At 57.8% G+C, this 20,382-nt stretch overlaps 1 protein-coding gene across 2 annotated transcripts; it reads left to right on the plus strand.

Moving 5' to 3' along the window:
• Window positions 1–621: 621 nt before the first annotated feature.
• On the plus strand, window positions 622–20,101 carry FANCG (FA complementation group G). 2 transcript variants are annotated; one of them, XM_075128323.1, is made up of 14 exons: window positions 622–789; window positions 1,048–1,138; window positions 1,901–2,032; window positions 2,707–2,900; window positions 4,217–4,370; window positions 6,385–6,515; window positions 7,530–7,676; window positions 8,549–8,709; window positions 9,021–9,087; window positions 9,440–9,780; window positions 10,124–10,164; window positions 10,907–11,071; window positions 11,466–11,598; window positions 13,571–20,101. In XM_075128323.1, the coding sequence occupies exons 1-14, from the start codon at window positions 637–639 to the stop codon at window positions 13,680–13,682; spliced, it is 2,022 nt and encodes a 673-aa protein (XP_074984424.1). In that variant the 5' UTR covers window positions 622–636; the 3' UTR covers window positions 13,683–20,101. The 2 variants fall into 2 exon arrangements, with proteins under 2 accessions (XP_074984424.1, XP_074984425.1); XM_075128324.1 differs by lacking the exons at window positions 11,466–11,598; window positions 13,571–20,101 and having other exon boundaries at window positions 10,124–10,267; window positions 10,907–11,038.
• The last annotated feature ends 281 nt before the right edge of the window (window positions 20,102–20,382 follow it).

Raw genomic sequence — 20,382 nt, forward strand, 5'->3', positions numbered from 1 at the left:
GTTGCAAATAAAGCGTGAGCTGCCCAATGGAGCGGGGCTCTGTCGGTGTGTGGGGGGGGAGCGGCGCAGCCCCCTGCCAGCGGACGGGCGCCTCGGGGGGCAGCCGGTGCACGGCAGCCGCTTGGCAAACTGGGGGGGGGGCAGCGCCGTGTGCCCCCCCCTAGCGCCCCCGTGGCCCCGTTCGTAGCCGGGCACGAGCCCCCTCGGGGCGGCCGGGGCCGCCCTTAGCCCGGGCAGGGGCTCGGCGGGAGCTGGTCATTCGCAGCAAGCGGGGGCTGCAGGTGCAGCCTGGAGCCTGGGGGCCCTGCACGTGTTTCTGGGGGCCCCGCACGTGTAGCGCTCCAGCCTCCCCCCCCCCCAACGTGCTGCAAGGGGGGCGGGAACGGGGCTCGGCGCTGCACACACCGCAGCCAGGGGAGAGGCGGAGCCCTCGAAGCCGGGGGCGGGAGGGGGTTGGGCTCCCCTCGGCCACCGTACCTCGCCCCCGCCCGTGACAGCTCGCGCCGGAGCCACGTCAAATCGTCCGCTTCGCCGCTCCCTTAGCAACCGGCGCTTCCGGCCCCCTTCGCCAATCCCCGCTTCCGGCCCGCGCGCGGGGGCCAATCCGCGGGGCGAGGGGGCGTGGCCGAGCGGGCGATGGCGCAGAGGCTCCATCCCCGCGGCCGGGCGCGCTCCGGCGAGCGGAGCCGGCCCCGCGGCTCGAAGCGGGCCCGGCGCGAGGCCCCCGCGGGGGCCGGCAGCCTGCGCGCGTGGACGGAGGAGAACGACGGGCTGGCCGGGGGCTGGCGGGTAGGGCCGGGGCGGGCGGGTCAGGGCGCGGGGGCCGGGGCCGGGGCCGGCGGGTAGGGCCGGGGCGCGGGGGCCGGGGCCGGCGGGTAGGGCCGGGGCGCGGGGGCCGGGGCCGGCGGGCGGGCGGGCGGGCCGGGGCCGGGGGCTGGCGGGTAGGGCGGGGGCCGGCGGGCGGGTCGGGGCGCGGGGGCCGGGGCCGGGGCGGGCTGCGGGGCTCGGCCGGCGGGGCGACCCTGACCGCGGCTTCCCTCCTTGCAGGCCAGCCGCTCCTCGGGCCCCGGGCGCGCGGCGCAGCAGGCGGCGCGGCGCTGCCGACTCGCCTTCGACTCGCTGCTCCGGAAGATCCAAGGTAGGCCGGGCCCCGCACCCGCACCCGCCGCCGCCGCCCCGCGGGGCCCCGCCGCCCTCCCGGCCTGCCCCTGGGGGGGGCGCCCCCGCCCCCGCGCAGACCCTGCCCCGCCGCTGAGCCCGGGCGGGCCGGCCCCGACCCCAGCCGGGGGGTGACGCTGCCCTGGAGTCCGCGGCCCCTGCGCCTGGCCGCCCCGGCCGAGCGTGGGGCTGCGGCGGGTACCGGGCAGGCGGGGCGCCGGGCTGGTGGCCGCAGCCCCCCGCCCAGGGAGTGCCCGCGGGCGGGTTTCCTGCGGAGTGCGTGCGACCGGGAAGGAGCAAGGGGTCCTGGCAGACAGCAGAGCGGGTCGCTCTGGGCAGTAAGTCCCACGGCTGCCCCAGGGCCAGTGCCCCCCGACAGCGCCGCTGGCGAGACGGTGTGGAAACGATCACCCACCCCAGGGAGGCCCCGCCACCAGCGATGCTTTGCTAGAGTACCTGCAAGGGCTCTGGAGCACCAAACCCCCGGAATACCTAACCAGCTGGGGAGGCATAGTCACACAGCCTGACCCTTCCAGCAGCTGGGGGTAACCTGCGCCCTCAGACCTGCCTGATGCTGTCCCCGCTGTGCGATTCTAGGGCTGAGGCGGTGTATGGAGAACCAGAGCAGGAAGTGTCAATTGCTGGTGCAGGGCAGCCTGATGAGATCTTCCACAGGGATTGCTGTTTGGTACACCCCTCATGCATCCAGCTAGCCTCTTGTTGCATTGGTCTCTAACTGCAGGGCTGCCGGCTGCTCTCCCCAGCCTCTCTCTGGAGCTTACTGTCCTCTACAACTCCCTGCTTTTTGCTGTTAGTGAGTCGGACGGCCTCGTCGAGGGAGAAGCAGAAAGACTCAACCATGGGCTCATTAGGGGTAAGGAAAATGTCCCCTGTGTCTGAGAGGCAAGGTCGCTGGGTTGGCTGGAGCAAGGCCAGGGAGGGATGATGGATTGCTCTGGGCCCTCATATGAATAGCCTTGGCAGCTGTTTGAGGTTAGGGGTGAGTGAAGGTGGCAGCTGCAGTGTGCTGGAGTCTGGAGACTTGGGGCTTCAAAGGGGAACAGAAAAGCTTAAAAAACCCAAAGAGCCCAAGAGAGTAGCACAGCGAAAAGAGAAGTGTTACTAATTTACTTACAGTGATTTGGGATTGCGGGAACATAAGAGAAATGGGCTGAAATTCAGGGGAGGGACTCCGATAGCATTCAAGCGTGTTCCCTCTTGGCAGTCGTGAGTGTTTAGCAGGAGTCAGCAAAGCTAATGTGGCGGCTTTGACTCTGGGGGCTGGGGTACAACAGATTGTTGATAATGTGAGCACCCTTAATTCCTCAGTGCCTGCATGGGAGAGCCCTTGTTCCTCTCTCTCCGTTTGAGGTTCTCTTCCTCCGACCGTAGCAGGTAGAAAGCTCTTCTGTGCCTCTCCTAGAGCCAATGGAGCTTGCACTGCTCCTGGCAGGGCCTCTCTTTTGCTAAGGCTCTGTCAGGCCGCTGGAACGGGATCAGTCCCTGAGCAGACTGACCCATGGTCCTGTGGCTGTTTTCCTCTTCTAGTGCTGGAGGCTTGCGGGGTGTCTGGGCAGGATCTCAGCACAGAGGAGCTCTGGCAGAAAGTGTTGCAGGATGTGACCACAGAAGAGCTGTGCGCGCCTCTGCATCGACTAGGTGCTCTGCAGGGGGCGGTGTGGCTGGCAGCAAACTGCCTGGGGAGCGTCACTGGTCTCTTCCGGCTCCTGAGTGACACCAAGGTAACGCCATATGGCCTCTCTCCAGGTACTTGTACTGCACTCCTCCCCAGAGGATCAGTGCTGGGGCAGGGACCTAGCTGCTGACTGCCTGGCTGGTGTACAGAAGATTTGCTATACTGCACTGTGCCATGGGTCCCTCTCTTCTCGTATCCTGAATCACATAGTGGCCAGTACCTGATGCTTTAGAGGAAAGCTTAAATCCCGCCCCCCATGTAGCATCTGAGCACTAATGTGATGCTGCCCATACTGGAGGGGAAGGATTCCATTCTGCCCCTTGCAGGTATCACTTTGTACCCAGCAGCATGAATCTGGTTACCCATGTCACTCCTGTGAGCTGGCCAGGTGTGTATTCCACCCTGTCTGGGACAGTCTCAGACCTGCACGTGGAGATCAGAACCTGTGCACAACTAGTCCAAGTGCTAGGGGTCTGAGTTCGGACCAAGAGGATCTGAGTTTGATTTTCTGCTGTTACGGTGAGTTCTGAGTGGCTGTAGCATACGCTAGAGCAGTGTCTGTGCAGGCCTAAATATGTGCCCAGAGGTCTGTGAGAGGGTGCCGAGTTGGTACAAATATTTGTCCTAAAACCATCCAGCATGAAGTGCTGTGTCAACGAAAGACCCGAGCCCATCAAGGCGCTCCGCATTCAGCATGAATAATTCTCTCACTGGTACTAGAACTTTCTCCTAATGCCCGAAGCGCACTGAATGGCTCTCATGAGCCCACAGCAGAAGGGAGCTATTTAACACCCAACACAGTGAGATTCTTGGCAGGATCGCCAAACAAACTGGAAGGGAAGTTCATAAGCAGACCTGCAGCTTCTGTAGCGAGTGAGTTGCTGATTTATTCAGAGGTAACTGTCTCCTGCTGATTGGAAAGGCAGTGAGGGCTGTGTCAATAGGGGTGAGCTGTGGAGTCTGGGTATCACACACACAGGGCTCGTGGAACAAAGGATCTCTCCTCTGGGATTCTCTCATGTTTTGAATGGATTGCACATGCATGCTGTTGAGCTAGGGGAAAGCACACTGAACTCATCCGGGGCAGGGAGGCAGGATACCAGACTAATGGGACCATTGGTCTCATCTAGTGTAGCAGGAGGTGGGAAGAAGCTTGCTGCTGCCAGAGCAAGTGAGAATCGCTGCAGGAAAGAGACTAGAGGGAGGCTGCTGTGGGGTGTGGTCCGGGCACATGGAGCTCGCAGTCTAACGGCTCAAGAGGCACGATACAGCCCCCCAGACCTGCTCTTTCTCTGGTCCCAGGGATTGGTGCCTCCAATGCTGAGTAATCCGCTGATGATCTCTGTCCCGTGCCTTTTGCAGGGCCCGCTGCCTTCTGCCCACGGAGGTGAGAACGAGCTCCTTGGACTTCTCAAGGCATGGAGTGTGCCTGTTGAGGGGGACACGTCGCCCCTCGTGGTGCAGAGCACCAAGGACTTGAAAGAGATACTATGGACCTCAGCTGCCTTCCTGCAAGGTATGGTTAGAGGGTGCCTTCTCCAGCCCCAGGAATGCTTCTGCTGGTCCTCCCCTTTCAGTGCCAGCCACCCTCCTGGCCCTACTGCCATCCGAGCCTGCCAGCACGTGCCATCACCAGCTGGAGTTCCCTCAGCCATTCCCTTCCCTGGGGGTGGGTGCAGGAGCTGAGCGATCAGCCTTGCTCCAGGAGGAAATGTGTTTCCTGCCCTTCATGTTCTTATTTGAGTTAGCGTTGAACAATAAATGCCAATATCTTCTCAGATATGCATGTAAATTCCCTACTTCAGTTCCTGGCTCAGCCCTGCCCTGCAACATCACAAGGGCTCCCTGTGTCCCCTCGTGACTCACTCCCCGGCTCAGCCCTGCCCTGCAGTGTCATGGGGCCCTCCCCCCATCTACCCCTGTGACTCACTCCCTGTCTTGGCTCAGCCCTGCCCTGCAGCATCAAGGGCCGCCCCATATGCCTGCCCCCAGTGCCCCATTCTTCAGCCGTGCCGGGGATGAGAAAGGACCCCCTATCAGGCAGAAGGCTAGCAGGGGGCTCACGGTGAGTTCAGAATGGGTTACAGTGCACCTGGGAGCCAGCTTTGCAGCTTCTTGGCTAAGTTTCACTGCAGTCTGATTGGAGCCTTGTCCTGCCCTGGTCAGGCCTCTCGCTTGCTCCCTGTCCTGACAGTCCTTGGAGCTCCCTAGGAGGTGAGTATCACACTGCTCAGAGGTGTCAAGTATCAGGGGGTCCCCGTGTTAGTCTGTATCCACAAAAACAAGGAGTCCAGTGGCACCTTAAAGACCTGAAAGCTTATGCCCAAATAAATCTGTTAGTCTTTTAAGGTGCCACCGGACTCCTCATTGGTACTGCTCAGAGAGTGCCCTTCCCACTGCTGACCCTGGGGGCAGCCAACTGATGGCAGTGCCTCTGTGCGTTAAACAGATAGGGAGAACTACATGTCCCAGCATGCCATGCGCCACTCTAAGCAGCCAGCTTATTTAATGCTGTGGCCTGTCCTCTCCACTGCCGCCGCGCTCCCCCCCCCCACCCCAGGAGGATGCAGATGACTTTCCCTTTGTGTATTCCAAGTCCTAGCAGAGCAGAGGTAACCCTACTGGGCCCAAGGGCAGAGTTCCACCTGGTACCTGAAAGAGTCGGGAGGGAGGTTTGGGACGGCTAGCAAGGGAGGTAGTCGGTGCTGTCACACGTGGCACTGAATAAAACATGCCAGTCTCCCAGCAGAGTCCATTCCCTGTGGAGCTCCTGGCCAGAGGCCCAGGAAACCCAGCACTGCTGGGGGGTTAGCATTATAGCTGGAAAATTCCCAGGTGGCTGTGCCCTCAGGAAGAGAGGAAGGGTGTGGGACAAATGTTAATTGGGAGGCAGTTTCAGGCAGGTGGGGTAGTGCCCAGGCAGGAGGGATGCCTAGCGTATGAGGGGTTGAATGCGTAAATAGATCACAATAAGTGACTGTCCCGAGGTGTGTTTCTGGGCAGTGGCCCAGACGCAAGTGGAGCCTTTGAGTTAGTGACTGAGAAAGGGGCAGGTCTGGAGACCAGAATCGGAATAATCCCACCGAGCTGTAGGCCTCAGCTCTCACCCCGAGCCCCAGCACAGTCCTGGCTGACCCTGCCTGCCTGCCTGCTCCCTAGTGGCATCTCGGCTAAGGCTCTGCAGGGGAATATGAATCCTCCTGGGATTGGTACGCCCCTGCCCAGCCTGTCTGGCTCTTGGTACAATGGCAGTGATGTTCCCATATCATGTGCATGGTGCTGCACGGGTCAGGGGAGGTCACAGTCCCATGGCAATGGCAGGGTATGCCACAGACGGGTATAACATGGTGTGAGTCATGCACTGATTGGGGAGGGTCATTGAAGCAGGAAGGCTACATGGGACCAGATGGGAGGGGTGCAGGGAGTGCTGGTCACGGTGCCGTTCCAGGCCCGTGGGATAGCGTGAACAGCAGAGCCTAGAGCGGGTGAAGAAGATGGAGCGCAGAGAATGTTTTGTGTGTGTGTTTCAGGTTTGCAGGGCCTGGAGGCTGGAAATCTCCCTGCAGCCCTCTCCCTGCTCCAGGCAGCTGCATCTGGGTTCTGCTCCAAGAGGGTCCTGGCCCAGATCTACACCTGCATCGGCTGCTGCACTCAGCAAATGGTAACAAGCTGGCACCTGTCTCCCTGTAGCACGGGGCAGGGAGGGTACAAGGGCCAGTGCCTCCATCGCCCCAAGGAGAGTGACTGACGGGAGATGGACTGACAAGCAGAACAGCTCAAAGTGACCGAGTCTTGGGTTCTTGCATGGCCCTCATTACTGCAGAATCGGGTCCCTGCCCCATGGGTCTCTCATTTTGAAGGACAAACCTGTTCTGATTCTTCCTGCCCTGGGGAGCTGCATGGAGTGGGCTGCTTGTCACTGAGTGGGAAAGTGTGAGCCCAGGGCTGAGGCAGTGCAGTCCAAGGAGTTGGAAAGCAGAGGGCGGAGAGTGGCACAGCGGGGCAGGGAGCGAGGCCCACACCACAGGGCAGTGTGGAAGCTTACAAAAACCCTGATCCTGAAAAGTGCTGAGCACCAGTGACGTCTCTGGTGCTGAGCCCAGGGGCAGCAGTGGGGCTGGAGGTGGGGGCAGAGTTGAGGAGATAGGATGTGACTTTGGAGAATCTGGTGCTTACTGCCCCAAATTCATCCTGGAGAGCCATCACTGTTCTTGGTGGGTGCAAGAACTGGGTCCTCACCGTGCCGTCTGGCCTGGCTGACGCCACTGGGACGTGTCCTGATCTGCAGAGGGGTGTGCAGCAAAGGGAGTGGCAGGGGTGGGGGAGGCGGAGGGAGGTGTTGCCTAACCAGGGATGTGTCCTAGATAGCAGGTCTGGCCGAGAAACTAGAGTGCCAGGTGGTTGGGCTTCGGTTTCCAGCCCCAGGAGGTGATTGCTGCCCTGCAGTGGGAAGGGTGCAGGTTAGCCAGCACTGCCTGGCCAGAGACCCTCCCCTAGCTCTCCATGCCCAGCTTGGCTGCTGCTCTGGGCCTCTCTGATTCCGGTCTCCCTGGTCTTTGGGGGCAGGGTGACCTCAGGCAGTGATCAGGTTTCCTGGAATGTTCTTTTCCAGGTGATATTCCAGCCATGTCAGCAGTGACTGATCATGCTGTGTGTGATTCTCTCCCGCCCCCAGGGCAAGCCTCAGACGGCTCTTCAGCACTTGAAGCGGGCGCTGCAGGTGGATTTCCAGTGCCTCTCTGCCCTGTCCCAGGCGGCGCTGGTGTACCGCCAGCTGGGGGAGACGGACGCAGAGTTGGAGGCCCTGGCTCTGCTGTACAAGGTTTGTCTGTTCCCAAGGGGAAGCATCACAAGCCAGGTGGCTGCACTGATGTCTCTGGTCCAGCTGTGCCTGGGCAGAGCCTCCAGCACCCCCCACCTCCAACGTGAACTCTACCCCTGCGGCGGGGCAGGGTCAGTCAGGCCACTCACAGCCCAGTAGTGGCTGCTGCAGGCATCATCTCAGGCAAGCTGGGCCTCCAGCACCCCGGTTAGAAATGCAAGAGCCCTGCTGCTTGATGCACCCTGCTCATCAGGTGGACACTGGCAGTATTGGGTAATCAAGGGTTGGGCTGTTGGACCAGCCGCAGGAGCAAGGTACACCTCACCAAGTGTATTAAATAGGAAGCTGATTGACGGGAGGTGACAGTTCAGTGCCCAGTGAGCACTCCTTTCAGTGGCAGGTGTGCGGTGATGAGGGGGCACGTGTAGCGCGGGGGTCTCACTGGGCGCTTAGTAGACGATTAAAAATCAGGAGTTGGAAAATTAACTAAGTGCAAATGTGGGACTGAAGACATCTTTCCCGAGTTCCTGACAACACGGGACAGGGCTGACCAGGCCCACCGCCCTTCCGAGGGGAGAAGCTGTTCTATGCTGCTCCAGTAGCATGGATGTTTAATTCTCTCTGCTCTGCGTGGCTCTTAGAGATCCCCCGTCCTCTCCACGCTGCGGCGCTGGCGTCTGTTCTCCACCCCAGAGGTGGCTGCAGTTCAGCGGGTGGGAGGTTGAGAGAAGCCCTTTAGGGGACGGTGCAGGAGCAGTGAGCGATATAGACTGGCTGGACTGGGATGTCTGTAGTTGGACTTGACTGCAGCTTCCTGGGAGTGCCAGCAGGGATCTACCATGTGGTCTGTTTCTTCCCCCCCACCTGTGCAGGCTCTGGAGACCCCCGCTCAGGAGGCTGTCTCTATCGATCCTTGCTTTCTAATCCGAACGGAGCTCCTTGTTCACACCCCGGCCCTGGCGTCCATGTTCAGCCGCAGCCACCCGTCGGAAGTGAAGTACCTGCTGGCGCAGCGATGCCTCCAGGCTGGCAGGTAAAGCACTCCCCACCCCCTGCTCACCTGGGACCCTCCCTTCTCTGGGCACCCAGGTAAACCCCCATTCAGCATCACCCATGTGTCTGGGTGGTGATGGAGCAGCAGTTCCCCCCTGCAGGCTCTGCCCTCCGCACGGGGACCAGTACCACTGGCTAGAGTCAAGCAGGAGGCTGCCTGCACAGCTCTGCTGGAACTCGTCAGTCCTGGACCTGCTAGCTGCTGCTCTCCTTGGGGTCTTCCCTGTCCTCCAAGGACCAGGCTGCTCCCTGGCAGCCTGAGGTACCTCCTCATGTCGCTCTCTGTCGCAGGGTGGGTGAGGCAGTGGAGCATTACCTGGATCTTCTGGCTCTGCTGCAGGAGGGGCCGCAGCACCAGGTAAGCCTCTTGGGAAGGAATCCACATGGTGTGTTGGGGTGACTGGGTTCCCGTCCGAGGACTCCCTGGGATTCGTCAGGGCAGCTCCCTCCATTCCTCCAGCTAGCGTCTCCTCTACCTGTCCCGGAATCTCTGCAGGGACAGAGCCCCCGCCCCTCCCTGGAGGGCACCCCGAGCCGCAGAGTAAAGGCTAATGGCCTGGCCTGGGGTTCGAGAGGTGGCATGGAATGGGTCGCGTGGTGGGGAGCTCACCCACACAGTACATGGGGGGGCCCCCATGTTTTCAAGCTGGACTCTAAATCTGGGTGTCGTTGCGGGTGCTGAGGGTGATGCTGTTGCTCTCGCTGCTCAGGTGCCCCTGCACGGCAGGTCAGCTCTGCCCAGGATCCCGGAGGTGTTCCTGGAAGCTGCGTCCGCCCTGGAGCAGCTCGGGAGGTACCAGGATGCCATAGCTGTGTGCGAGGAGATCATCAGTCGCACGGATGACCTGATCCCAGAGACGCTGCGGATCGAATTGGACTCCGGTGCTGGAGGGGAGGTGCCAGGGAGGGCCGGCTCCCCTTCACCTGGCATCCCGCCCCAGCAGAAAGAGAGCCTGCGCTGTATCGTGTGGAGGGCGGCTGCATATCTGCACCAGGGCCGGGCTTGGACCAAGCTGGGGGAGAGCAAGGAAGCCATAACACGGTTTACCAGGTGACTCCATCTGCCGGCAGGGGGAGCCCAGGTGGCAACCAAGGGCTAAGCTTGGAGCCTGATGGGGCGGTTGGCTGGCGTGAAGCAGAGTGCAGCTTGAGAGCCCTTCCCGTGGGCAGGTAGCCTCCCTGCCTTGGAGGGGAGCCGTGGGGCCACTTGCAGACGGGGCCCGTGTGGCAGGGTGGGAGGTGCAGGGGCCCCCCATCCAGTGGCTCTGGGGCAGCGTAGAGCTCAGCAGTGTTGGCTGTGACACACAGACGCGGGGCTGGGGCCACACGTGGCTTTGACGTGACCTTCCCTTCTGGGAAACGGCACTGAAATGATTTTGACCTTTCCCCTGCAGGTGCCTTAATGTCCTCCTGAGAGTCCAGCTCGTGAGCGCAGGTACAGTACAGCCCAGCCCGCCCGCTGCGGTTCCTGCGTGGGAGGGACCAGCCTGGGGGCTGGCTAGTACCTGTCCGGGGCTCTGAACGTGGAAAGCGCCATGGTAACGCTCAGTAGCAATAGGGGGATTAAACAAGGCTCCATGCCCGGCAGGAAAGTACCTGTCTCCTTGCCCTGAGCCATGATCTGCTCTGGACCACTGGCAGAGACTGGCTGATGGGACAGGGCTGGGGAAGCTCAGCTCAGCTCTGCCCTTTGCCTGTGTTCTCACACCACCCCCTAATGACAGTTCAACAGCTATGGATTGAGGAGACATGGGGAGAGTCCAGGTTCTAGGGAATGGATTTGGGCTTGGTCTTTAAGTGGCTTTTTCTGGAGAATTAGCAGGGTTATGAGATAATTGTGGCTTGGTCCTAATTTGCCTCCATCCCTGTAGGATTTGTGCAGGGAAGGGATCTTCAGTCAGGCTGACTGAAAACTTTAATGTCCTTTAGGGGGGTCCCCTGCACAGTCTCTTAGACAGGCCTCCCTGTGACCCCAGCCTCTTGCCCGTTAAGATTCACACTGGAAGCCTTTTTGCTGCACAGCGTTCAGCTGGGAGCCAGTGCTGCCCTCCCAGCAGAGCTTTCAAAGGGGTGGGGGAGTTGGAAATATTCACAGGCCAGCGCTGCCAACTTGGGGATATGGGGAGCGGTGCCCAGCGGACACCACAGCCATGTGTGGGGTGTTCTTTCCATGCCAGCCAGCATCCATAGCGGTGAGGAGATGGCAGAGGCCCTGCCCGAGGCAAAGGTGCTCCAGAAGATCAGGTTGCTAGCTCTCCTCGGACGAGGCTCCCAGTTCCAGGAGCTGGGTCGGGACAAAGAAGCTTTGATGAATTTCCAGCACAGTTTGCAAGTTTGCCCAGGTACCAGAGGCTTGTATTGCTGCGGGGCGGGGCTGGGGCTTCCATAGATGGTGATGCGCTCCCACTGGAAATTGGAACTGGTTTGACAATCCCCTGGGTTCCCTCCAAGCTGCAGTGCCATTCAGCAAGGCCGCCTCTAACCCAGCCAGACCAGGACTGGCTGAATACACCAGAGTGCCTTTGGTTTCTATGGCAAACTCTGTCCTGGTGAAAGGTGCTGGCCTGTCAGCCCTAGGGGGAATTTTGGGCCAGTGACCCAGCTGGGAAAGGCTTCCTGCCACATAGCTGTGCCCCTCCTGGCTCTCAGCTTCCTGGATGGTTCAGAAACCCCCACTGGACTCCTTCTAGTCTGTGCAGTCCCCGGTGTTGGCTGAGGTCCCTCTATGTGTTGCAGGTGACCCTGCTGCCACCTCTTACCTGCTGCAAGTTCTGTGGAAGCTGAACCGACGACAGGAAGCTGCTGCTCTCTGGCAGAAGGTCCACGCGGATGCTGCCCCAGCAGATGGACAGCAGGAAGCAGCGGGGAGGTGTGTAAGGTGCTTGGTGGCTGCGGCTGGTGCTAGGCCAAGGCTCTAGCTCGAGAACAGCGGGTTGAAGTAACCAAAGTGCTGTGTGGCACTAAGGCAGCTGGTATAGACTAAGGGCTTGCCCCACCCCTGGTTCTGGGCCTCAGCGCCTGTCTGGGCCACACCTGCACACGAGTCCTCCAATGCTTGCAGGGCACAGGAGGTGGGGGCAGAGTTGAGCCCACTGCACAGCATCGGGGCAGTCATTTCCCAGCGAGACCCCTTGCAGACAAAGGGATGCTGCAGCCCATCCACCTGCTGTGTTCAGCTCTGACGCCTAGCAATGCTCACACGGGTGGCTCCAGACCATCGATGCCAGGCTGTGCCATTGGCCTCGATTGTTACTGCCCAGCTAACCCTCCCCTGAGAGCCCAGAGGAGCAGCTTGTTAGCCCTGGACTGACACCTGGGAACTGGCTGGCTCTAAGGGAACTTGAGGGCCAGGTCAGGGTGGATTTCCTGCAGCAGAGCATGGAGTGAGCCCCAAAACTTCCTGATTCCACCTCCACTCCGGGCTAATATGGGATCTGCTGCTTTCTTGTCTTTTTGCCCTGTTGGACTTGAAGTCAGCAGGCGGATTTCAGGAGGGCGTGTCTATGGGCTGAGAGGAGGGAGTTGGCATGGAGCCCATAGATAGGAAAAAGAGTCAGTCCCCAGGCGGGAGGGTCCAGCAGAGCATGGGATTCCTTGTAGAACAGGGAGTGGGGCCTGACAGCCAAAACCTTAGCGCCATCCCTGCTGGGGACCCTGAAGCTCAGCTTCGTTTCAAGCCGGATCCCAGTGATTTCAGATCCAGTTCTGCTGCTCGCTGTTTGAAAAGGAGCTTGGTAAATTGTAGTGGGAACAGAGAAAAGCCACAAGAAAGAAAAAAGGGTTAGAAATCCTGCCTTATAGCAAGGCTCAGTCTGCTTAGCTTCACAAGGGGAAGGTTAAGGGGTGACTGGATCAGTCTATAAGAACCTACCTGGGGAGCAAATCTGTAATACTGGGTTCCTCAGTCTCGCAGAAAGAAGTCAAACACGGTTTGATCACTGGTCGTTGAAGCTAGACACAATCACACTGAAAAGCTGTCCCTTATTTCTAACTGAGGGGACATACCACTGGAGCAATTTACAAAGGGATGGGGGGGATTCCCCATCACTGGCACTTTTTAAATCAGGATCAGATGTTTCTTTTAAAAGCTCTGCTCTAGGAATTATCTGGGGGATGCTCTCTGGCCTGTGTTCTACAGGAGGTCAAGACTAGATCATAGTGGTTTCTTCTGTCCTTGGAATCTATGAACCCTGCAAATAACACCCCCTGTTTCGCTCGTCCATCCTCCGGAATCCCCACAGCCTGTACAGCCTTGTCCTCACTGGGAAAAGGGCTGTTTTTACCATACGTTAAGATCCTACTGTTGACAGCCCAAGTTGTAATTCTAACCTGTTGCTGGTGGTGAACTCTACACTCCCCGGTATGGTTTATCTCCACCCACTAGCACAAGCTAAAACAATGGCTGCCTTGTCGGCACTAGGATTTTAACATGTTAAAAACACCTTTATTGTAGTGTGGCCATGGCCTGTGTCGCCAGCCCTGGCGAGGAGAGGATGGAGTATGTGATGAAGCCAGAATTACCCCTTGCCCCAGGGCTGCTGTCTGACCTGAAGCAGCTCCTGCCCTGGGGCTAAGGAGCTTGGACAAAGTGGTGTGGGATGAACCTGGTGCTAGGAATTTTCTCCTGCCCAGCACCTTCTCCGGAGGCAGCTCAGACTGGAATGCTGCTCTGGGTAGGTTCCAGTGCCTCGGGCAGGCTTCAGAAGCCAACTGTTGCTGTCTCTGCACGTAGCTCACGGGGGTGTCTGTGATCCCAGCTGTTGTCACTCTCCCGCCAGCTGTCCTTTCTTATGGTACCCAAATAGGCCTTTCTCCCTAACCAGTTCCCTGGTCTCTTTCAGGCCCTACCCGTTGTACCTGGTGTCGTGTCTAAAGCCGGTGAACCTCCCACATGATGAGTCTCTTGCGAGGAATCTGCAGGACTATCTGAGGACCAGTGGCCAGGATCCTTAGAGCCATCCCCGTCTCCCTCCCCACAGTCATGCAACGGCTAAAATCTCCTTCCCTGCAGAGGGCAGCAGGACGGCCTTAGGCTCTGGAGGCTTTCCCGGGACTCTGGCTTGCCCTTGGGCAGAAGAACTCTTCCTAGCCAAGGCACTGAAGCACAATGAAGCTATTTTTTGTAATAAAAAGGACGTGGGAGCAGGCCAAGCCCCGGTGTGTTCAGCTTACGCACTCTTCTAACCCTCTCCTGGACTGTATACGTTAAGAGCGAAGCATTGTGTGCTTCAGGGTGCTTGCCCTGGCACTGTCGGGAATGGCAGGAGCCTCCTGCCTCCGTGTCCCCTTGCCGTGGAGAGTGGGGCTGCCTGCGTGCTGGATCCATGGGGCCACGCCTACCGTAGGAGAAAAGGTGTGTTTTAAGATGTCACCTGGTGTAGACAGGGCAATCTGTATTTCTAACCCCTGTTCCCTGCTGGCAGTTACTCTCTTGTGTCCTGGCACCAGAGCCGTCACTACACATGGGCGTTCCTGGCACCAAGCTCCCCCACTGCCTTTCTGTCTGAGCCGAAGCAGCTTCCTCCAACTAGGCTGCACCCAGGGGCTGCGGGGGGGGGGGAGCAGTTCCCAGGGTGAAGGCAGCTTAGAGATGTCTCAGCGGAGAGAGGCGGGGGCAGGGTATCCATGTTCTCTTCAGTGAATGTCACAATGGAGGTGGGAGCTTGTGGACCAGGGAGGCCAGGGCTGTGCTGGCTGGATTGTCAGGCCAGGGCAAGAGGGGGTCTGCTCAGATATGGCTCTGCATCGGCCCATGCTGGGCCTGGGCTGTGGGGAGAAGAGAGGTCAGACCTAGCTGCCCTGGGGGGCTCTTTAAGGGGGGTGGGGAAGGGTCTGGCATGGAGGAGAGGATCAGCTCCATGTGTAATCACAAGGCAGATGCTTGGTGGGCTGATCTCCAGTATGGGGCAGGAGCTCTCCATGGCGCCATACAGGGTCTGTGTGGGGAGTTGTGGAGGAGATCTCTGCTTGGTGAGTTGAGAAGGCACAGGGCTGTAGGAGGGTGCCCCTAGCTGCAGGGTCTGAGTCTCCTGAGTCAGGGGGTCTCTGGGAGGGGATATGCAGCCTGTCCAATCAGGAAAGGAGGAGGGAAGGGGGGGGGTAGCTCAGTGGTTTGAGCATTGGCCTGCTGAACCCAGGGTTGTGAGTTCAATCCCTTAGGGGGGCATTTGGGATATGGGGCAAAAATTGGGGATTGGTCCTGCTTTGAGCAGGGGGTTGGACTAGGTGACCTCCTGAGGTCCCTTCCAACCCTGATATTCTATGATTCTAAGTGCATAGGCTCCTAGCCAATCAAAGTCAAGCGCTGCAGCTTCATGACCACCTGTGGTGTGAGGGGGTGGATGTGTGACCATGGAGTGGGGGCTGGTCTGGCAGGCCCATCTGCTGCAGGATGAGTCTGGGGCACAGTTGTGAGAAGCAATGGGAATGAGCCACTGATTGAGCCTCTAAAGAAGGGAGTGACCCCTAAGGGAGAGAGCTAGGGGCTGGGGAACTGCCCTGGGGGGAACCCTTCATAGAGTGAGGGAGTTGAGACACCCTCTCCCCCCAAGCAGGGGACCCTCCTAGATTGAGGTGCCTCTGGGACATTCTCCCCCTCCATGCACATAGGGTGAGACTGACTGGGGAGATTCACTGCCCCCCCAACACACACAGGTCTCTGGGGCTAGTCCCCAATATCTTCCCTGTGCCCCTGGTTTTTCAACGCTTTGTCTTTTCTAATGTATAAGTGAGTAACATTTCTCATGTTTTTAAGGAAAAAGACACAATCTCGAGTAGTTTTAAATGTTCCCCTGCGAACATTTTGCTTTTCTACCAAAGAAAAATCTAGAGAGGGACAGGGAAGTAATGAATCAATTCATTAATCTGAGGAGAACAAAGCTATAGAAGGCTAAAACTGACACCCTGAATAACGGATAGAACCAGCAACCGTCTGTCTAATCAATGAGAACTGCAGTAGAGTTCAATCAGTTCACCCCTGAAATGGAACTGAAAGGCAGTGGGAGGAAATAGTTTTTCACCAAAGCATAATTAGACTGCAGAACTCTGGGCCTCAGGCAATCAGCAAGGCTCAGACCTTGGTAAGATTCAGGGAGCGATGGTGCAGAGCAGGCAGGCGCTCAGCTCCCAAGGCCTCATCCGATGCTGCAGGGAAAGCTGGGGCTTGGCCTTAGGAAGGGGGCAGCTCAGGGGCAGCTCTGCAGGGGGCAGCAAACCTGCAGCTTGGCTCGCTGAGCCCCTCCCAGCTTGGCTGGGCCCCCAGTCCCATTTCTCTCCCCAGGGGCTGGGTGGTTCCACTGCTTGCCACGGTAGGGAAATGAACAATGGAGGATGCTGGGGAAGTTGTGGGTTCCCCCTGCACAAATGTGGGGATTCTGGGGGGAAGGAACGGTGTCCCTGTCTGCGTAGGGTTTTTATAGGTTCCAGGGCCAGAAGAGACCCCTGTGGCCATCTGGTCTGACCTCCTGTATAACCCAGGCCTCTCAGACTGCCCTGAATTAATTAATTTGCTGTTTGAACTAGAGCAGATCTTTTAGGAAAATATCCCAGCTTGATTTGAAAATGGCCAGTGATGGAGAATCTGCCACACCCCTGGGTAAACTGCTCCAGGGGTTCATTACTATCACTGTTAACATTTTACACCTTATCCCCTGTTTGAATCTGTTTAAGCAGCACATGTGCACAGGCTGGGCACGCCTGCCTTAGCTGGCCTGTCTGTGGCCTGCACTGCTCTCCCTAGGGCCATGCTCTCTCTCCTCCTCAGGGGCTGGGATCTGCCTGGGGAGCCTTCCTGCTGCAGCAGACCCTCTGCACCTAGGGCAGTGCTAAACAGCTCCTCCAGGCCAACAGCGAGCCAGCATGACCCTGGGGAGTTGACTGCAGCTGACGTGATGGGGGCTGTGCGTCTCTAGGGCACAGTGTGTGCTGGGCAGGGCTGAAGACCATCTGCTTCTCCACTGTCCACGTGCCAGGTAGCAGCTGTTCTGAGGGTCCAATCTTTGTCCTGCACGTTACGGCCAGTTCCTGCACATGCTGCCAACGTGGTAAGGGAGGCTGTTACCACTAATGATCCAGTGCCCATCCCTCCCATACTGATAGGTTACTAGCGGGCTCCGTGACCATCTCTGTCCCCAGCCGGCTGCACGAATAAACTATATTCTCCTGCCGGCCCTTCTGGGCTCTGGAGAGCAGCAGGTGCTGAATTTGACTGGTGCCAACAGAGACCTGCGCAGGGCCTGGCAAACTGTTCCAGAACCGTGGCGGGTAGATGACATAGTACGGCACCCATGCTTTTTGGGTGGCTCATTGCGCTGGTTGCCTGCTTGCATTTTTCGCGGAGACATGAATGGTTTTGTTGCACAGGGTAAGGGTGTAACCTGGCACTTAGCTAGTGCAATAGTAGAGAAGCATTAATCTCCTTTGTGCCATTATATGGGGGTTAGCACAACCTGAGTTTTTAAAGCCCGTGTCATTGATGGCAACGTTGCTGAGGGTGGGGCCCATGGCATGTGTGTTAAACACACCACTGCTCTGATGTTGTGGGATGCCTGTGTGTATCAGGGCTGGGAGCTGAAGGGAGATACCACTAGGATGTAGCCCCCAGAGGCTCCAATCAGAGTCAGGACCTCTTCAGGCCGGGCCTGGCACAAAGACTGAGGCAGACACGGCCCGAAGAGCTCATGAGTGAAGGAAGGGGACAGTGGGAGGAGAGAATGGGGGCTGTGCCGATGTTAGATGAGATTATGCGTGTGGCTGTGCTGGGTCTAGAGAGTAATAGCCAGATCTGGGGAGGTTCAGATTAGCTTTACATGGGCATGAGGCAGGGCCCAGTGCGGCTGTGGGTGGATTTTGAGAGTCCACACCAGCTGTACGTGGTAGCATCAAGCACTGCCCTGAGCTGACGTGCACACCTGGACTTTGCTGCCCTCTCCTGACCACATGGTGGAATGTCAGTGCAGCATCTTTGGCCCAGGGCAGAGACTGCGGCGGGCGACTTGGGTGCTTGTTTATATCCAATTAGCTGAGAGCCTCCTGCCCTACAATCCGGGTTCCAGGTGGTCCTGCGCCCCACAAGAGCCGAGCCAACAGCTCCTGTGCCTGCCCGTGCCTCAGGCTCCTGGATGATGTGGCTCTGCTGTTCTGCCCTGGGAAGGGAGCGACAGCAGTCCCCGATCATCATTTATTTCTGCCCGTGCCCAGAGCTGTGCTATGTGCCTCCCAAAATATGGGCTAGGAGCTGACATGGTAAAGGGGCCTAAAGCATAGGGCGGGGCGGGGGAGTGATGCCAGCTTGATGGCGAGAGCCGGGGGTGCTGTCTGGCTTTGTGCCTGAACGGATGGCCTCACCCCAGCCATTCCCCTCTCACTTAACAGATGAGTTTTCCATTAGCCCTGCCCCTTAGAAGGAAATATTTAAATAACAAAAAGACATTTAACCCCCCTCCAGCCCATGGGTTGGCATTAAAGGGGCTGTGATGATAAACACATTTTGTTTCACACCAGAGCAGGATGATTTGTGTAATGAGAGCGGCTACTGAATGCTGTGCCTGACGCCAGGGACTCTGTGCCCCATGTATGCGCAATCCCAGTGGTTACCTGGCTTTTGCAGGCAGCAGTGAAAGGCCCATTACTTGTTTTGCTGGGCAGGGCTCACGTCACGGGCTGAAGAGCTGTGACTGCTGATCAAATGAATGCATTTCTGCTGTGGAGACAGGCTTCCTCCAGAAGGGAAGATTAAGAGCCTGCCTGCTGCCCCTTTGGAAGGAGGAGGCTCCCAGAAAGCGGTAGGGTGCATTAGCAGATCTCTCAGCGCCCTGCTGAGTACTGTGCTGGGAGAAAAGTCGGTCCTTTTTTGGAGGAGGTGGGTTGGACGCTCACAGCCAGACCCGGGAGAGAAGCTGTGACTCTGTGTCCAGTTGGACCTGAGTTACCAGGAAAAGAAAAGGAAAAAACCTGATGGTGGCACTGATCAATGTCATTGTGCAGTGTGCTGGCTGAACGTGCAGCTTGTGGCGTGGTTCTTGCTGGGGGTGGGGAGGTGCACGCAGGCCAGCGGTGGGGTTGCAGTGGTGGTACTGTCCTGCCAGAACAGAAACGCTCTCCATGCCACTCCTGGCCAGAGGGACAATGTCATTTTTCGCCCTGCCGCTGGCAGGGTTCAGTCACTGGTGATGTCAGCAATGCCCCCTCAGCTCCCTGTGCCCTGGCTCGGGGAGCTGCAGCAGCAAAGGCAGGGTGGCTGCGTTTCCTGGGGGAGGAGGCTGACGGAATCAGCATTTGTTCGGGGCAGGAACAGCACAGTGTACATTAGACGTTGGCTGGCCCAGCTCCACCAGCCCAGGTGTGGAGGGGTCTGATCTGGCCCAACAGGGACCCTAGTGCCAGGGCTGTCCTGGCAGTACTGCACGCTTGCCGGCTTAAGCTACAGCCGCACTCGGGTGCTCCACTGGCCTACTAAACCAGTACAGCCACGCTGGCAAAGCGCTCCTGGCGTAGATCGGGTCTGAGAGTGAGCATGGCAGAACACGCCCTTCAGTACCGACAGCTCATCGGCTCAGTCTCCAGATCACTGGCATTGATCCCTTTCCTCGCCTTCCAAAAGGAAGGGCCCTCCTCCTGCCAGAATCACTGTCCTGCAATGCTAAACTGTATTATACTGTTCCAGTACTAGTGAGAGGTGCCGGAACAGTTCTTATAGAGGGGGTGCTGAGCACCATAAACTGTAAACCCAGTTTATAATGGAAACCCCTTCGAGCCAGGGGGTGCTGCAGCACCTCCCGCACCCCTAGTTCCAGCACCTAGGCTCTAGGGCGTGCTGCGTGCAACATACCCTACTTAAGCTCACAACATGTTACCCCAGAATTGAGGGGTGTTACTTCAGAATTTGACCAAGCTAATGGCAGCCGTATTGTGTGCATTCAGCCCCCATGAATTAATAAGCAGGGCTTCTGGAGGCAAGGTCAAATACTAGCTGCAGGCTTGCAGTTTCTGCTAATCAGAATCGGAGGTGGGGAGAAAAGAATCAACAAATTATGAGAGTGAAAGAAAATAAATGGATGGAGACTTTGAGTCTGGGCACCCTTAATATAAAAGCTTATTATAGCTAAGATTGTTAGGAATGTTTTGTTGATAAGTAGTGGATTGAAGTTAGGAGAAGTGATGACCCAGTAGGGGGTCACTATGAGCTATATGTTTGTAAAAATTAGTTACAAAAAGATTAGATAATAGAGTGGTGGGGAAGTGACCGGCCATCACTGACCTGCTGCTAATTACTTGATACCATCTCAGATTTTAGGTAATTATTTGGGGTGTTCTAGACCTATTGCATATGTCTGTGTGTGCTTAAATCTAATAAATAGTAGTTTTAGATAAGAGCACGCTTACTTGTATTAATCTTTCATCAGCCGAAAGCTCTGTGTTCCCATTGATTTATTTCTGATACCACCTGGAATGAACCAGTTAACTTACCACTGCTTTGGGTTCTGAAAACCATGGGTAACCCACCAATTGCTGGCAGTGCATTAAAGTGAGCACATCTCTGGTATATCTCTCTGGGGAGGAAGTGCTGTAGGCAGTCCATGTCTGGTACAAGAGTCTGACCTGCCAGTAGTAGCCCTGTAACCTATCATGTACAAGGAGTACATGACATGGTGTC

This window comes from Caretta caretta, chromosome 5 (assembly GCF_965140235.1).
Source record: "Caretta caretta isolate rCarCar2 chromosome 5, rCarCar1.hap1, whole genome shotgun sequence".
In the NCBI taxonomy this organism is placed as follows: domain Eukaryota; kingdom Metazoa; phylum Chordata; order Testudines; family Cheloniidae; genus Caretta; species Caretta caretta.

Excerpts from the sequence above, each read along its gene's own strand:
- FANCG (XM_075128323.1), top strand. The coding sequence starts at position 637 with ATGGCGCAGAGGCTCCATCCCCGCGGCCGGGCGCGCTCCGGCGAGCGG. Across the intron at positions 6,516-7,529 it reads GCTGCTGCACTCAGCAAATG|GGCAAGCCTCAGACGGCTCT; the intron begins GTAACAAGCTGG and ends TCCCGCCCCCAG. Across the intron at positions 9,088-9,439 it reads AGGAGGGGCCGCAGCACCAG|GTGCCCCTGCACGGCAGGTC; the intron begins GTAAGCCTCTTG and ends CTCGCTGCTCAG.